We start from the raw sequence: 2,781 nt of genomic DNA, 5'->3' as shown, positions 1-2,781 counted from the left end.
TTGAAATCAACAACATTCAGTTTAACAAATTATAACTTCTATTCGTTTTCCATCATGGAATAACGCGGTGGTGTCTTCCATATTGCACTGGACGTGCGTTGTAATCTACTCCTATCTATATTTTCAAACATTTCAGTTAAATCTGGTGTGCACATTCTTCTATCAAAGAATTTATAGACTGCTTTCTTCGGAATTTATCGTTGCATTGCAAGTTCATTTTCGCGTATGTACGCTAAAATTGATAAAAATTCCAGTACTCCATGCATTATAATGTTTATTAACTCATTAAGTAAAACAACACTTACATTGCGCCTAATGTGGAATTGTACGACTTGGTCTGGCTTCATCGTCCGATGTGTCGTCGTCAGGTCGTCAGGTGGATCTTACTGTTTGGAGCTATATTTTGGATAAAATATCGAATGAATAATAGCTTGTGTTTTTATAACAGAAGAATACTTTGATACTGTTTGTAATGTTACCTGCAATGTCATCATCCGAGTCTCCTTCTTTTGTTTCGCTAATAAGATTTTTTTGCTTTTTCGACAGATCTTCGTGCCAGTTTTTGAACAATGGCTTTTTCTGAAATTTTTTCTTTTTCAAAGGCCTCGATTCTCCTTCTTACGGGCACATTTTTCTTCATTTCATTTTGAATGTCCTGTTTCGTCATGTTTCTATTAGACATTTCCCTTTCACGGGATGGCTCATCTTCTGCGAATAATTCTTCGAACTCGGTGAGTCCAATCGCTTGATTCAGCTGCTGAACCTCCTCCTGCAGAGTTATTGGCGACCGTGATGTAAATCTAGGTTCATTATTTTTTCCTGTACTACTAGCCAAGTTTCTATTAATTACTACCGTTTCGTTTGATTTTATTGGTGATAAAGGTTCTACAATTGCGGTAGCGTCCATCATCTTCTGCGTATAAGTAGAATTGATGTCCATCGTGGAATTCATAAGAGGAGTAAATTTCTCAAGTGCATCCTCGCACATTGAAGGATCTTCAATATCATTTCTTGCTGATGGAATTACTGTATCATCAATAATATTAGAATATTTACCCTTCGTGTTTTCACTCCGTGAAAAAGTTCTCTTTATATTACTATCTCTTGTTGTCATTGAAGACTTTAATGGTTCAATCCTTTCTGGCTGTATTGCATCTTCTTTTGAAATTGTTTCGCTTAAAACATTCCTTTTTGTTTTACTATGTTTTGTAGGACCTTTTGCGTTTTTTTCATCTGAACTACTTCTAGCACTTTCCTTTTTTTTAGGTCGGCCTCCACGTTTCCTCTAAAAATTTAGAATATATTTAACAACGTTATAGTAGTATTTATATACACAATGTACATACAATTATATAAGCAATTAGATTTTGACGTATTAATTAACCGATATCAAACATTATTGGGTACTACATATAAGGGTTAGTATTGATTAGTAACATAAGATAAGATAAGATTAGTAACATAAGATTAAAAGTATTAAATTTCATCATAATATGACACAAACATTTACATTACTGTCATCATCAAGAGATAGCCTTCGTAATTTTGTAACAAGTGACGTTGACTGCTGCTTTTTAATATTAATTGCAGCTTTTATTGCAGCCTTTCTTTTTGTTCGGTCAATTGTTGTTTCCAGCACATCCCCAGTTTTTACATCTTTATTTTCTGTTTTATCATGTACTGCTGAATCTGTTACTGTATTATCAGTATTGATAATATCATTTTCTGGGATAGTCTCTTTACGGCGACAACCTTTTTCCTTCAAAACTTTCGGCCTCTTTGTAGTTGAAGGGCCAGGGACTGATTTGGTAATCATTTCATTAATCTCCTTCTTTGATCCAGTATCCATATTTAAAATCTACGAATAAATGATATGTATTTAATATATACATTAAACTATACTTTTAGTAATACATACCATAATTTAATATTATGGTTGAAATTATGACGTATATAGCAATTAATACATACACATGTGTTTAGTTCTATTAACTTAGAAGCACATGTAAATTAAAAAAAAATATATATATATATGAAACAATAATAAAATAATGAAGTAACATTGAGAATAGAATCTAGTTTAATTACACATATATACCCTTTTAACAATTCCGTTCTTATAAATTTTATTAAATTTACAGTGAAGCTTACAATTACACTAATGCCAATGAATATTAACGTATGCATTTATTATTACACTAAATAAAAATGAAAGTAATGCAATGAAAAATACAATACACTTTAATGGAAATAAAATAAGTAAATAGCAAAGTATTTATTAATATTATTATATAGCATTATATTATATTATTATAATATTTATTAATATTTACTTACGTTTTACGTTTGCACAAAAACTATAAAATTTTAAATATAAAGAGAGATTTATAACAGAGATAAAGCAAGTCACAGAAATTAGTGTCTTTCAATGGCAAAAATGCGTTAAAGAAAGTGAAACGATAATCTCCGTTCGCGTCACAAGCGGAACTGTGCCGGTTTTGCTCCTTGAAAGTACACGCAGCGGTACATGAGCTAGAGAACATTTCAAATCATGTTGTTGTTTTTTTGCTTCGGAGTATCAAGATCGTTAGGACATACATAATATATTAATAAATAAACTCCGGGCAAAACAATGTCGCCGTTACGTTACCGTCGAACCGTCGAACAAAGACGAATTTGAATTCTCCGACTCTCCCCCGACCTGTTTATACTACACCAGTTTAAACGGACGCAATCGTAAAGAGTTCACGAGAGTTATGGATCAGTATCTACGAGTATCTA

The 2,781-nt window shown here is 32.0% G+C and overlaps 1 protein-coding gene across 1 annotated transcript; it reads right to left on the bottom strand.

Moving 5' to 3' along the window:
* Positions 1-507: 507 nt before the first annotated feature.
* On the bottom strand, positions 508-1,165 carry LOC143304616 (uncharacterized). The gene is made up of 2 exons (XM_076627125.1): positions 854-1,165; positions 508-769 (listed from the first exon to the last, which is right to left on the bottom strand). Exons 1-2 carry the CDS (start codon positions 1,112-1,114, stop codon positions 518-520), a joined length of 513 nt encoding a protein of 170 aa, XP_076483240.1. The 5' UTR covers positions 1,115-1,165; the 3' UTR covers positions 508-517.
* Positions 1,166-2,781: the final 1,616 nt, after the last annotated feature.

This window comes from Bombus vancouverensis, unplaced genomic scaffold, assembly GCF_051014615.1.
Source record: "Bombus vancouverensis nearcticus unplaced genomic scaffold, iyBomVanc1_principal scaffold0043, whole genome shotgun sequence".
NCBI classification, from domain to species: Eukaryota; Metazoa; Arthropoda; class Insecta; order Hymenoptera; family Apidae; genus Bombus; species Bombus vancouverensis.
The sequence above is the reverse complement of the archived record's forward strand: the minus strand, read 5'-3'. Positions and strand labels throughout refer to the sequence as shown.

Bases quoted from the DNA above. Each gene is read 5' to 3' on its own strand.
- LOC143304616 (XM_076627125.1), bottom strand. From the start codon at position 1,114: ATGACAACAAGAGATAGTAATATAAAGAGAACTTTTTCACGGAGTGAA. The intron at 770-853 runs GTAGTAATTAAT...ATAACTCTGCAG, and splicing joins CAATAAAATCAAACGAAACG to GAGGAGGTTCAGCAGCTGAA.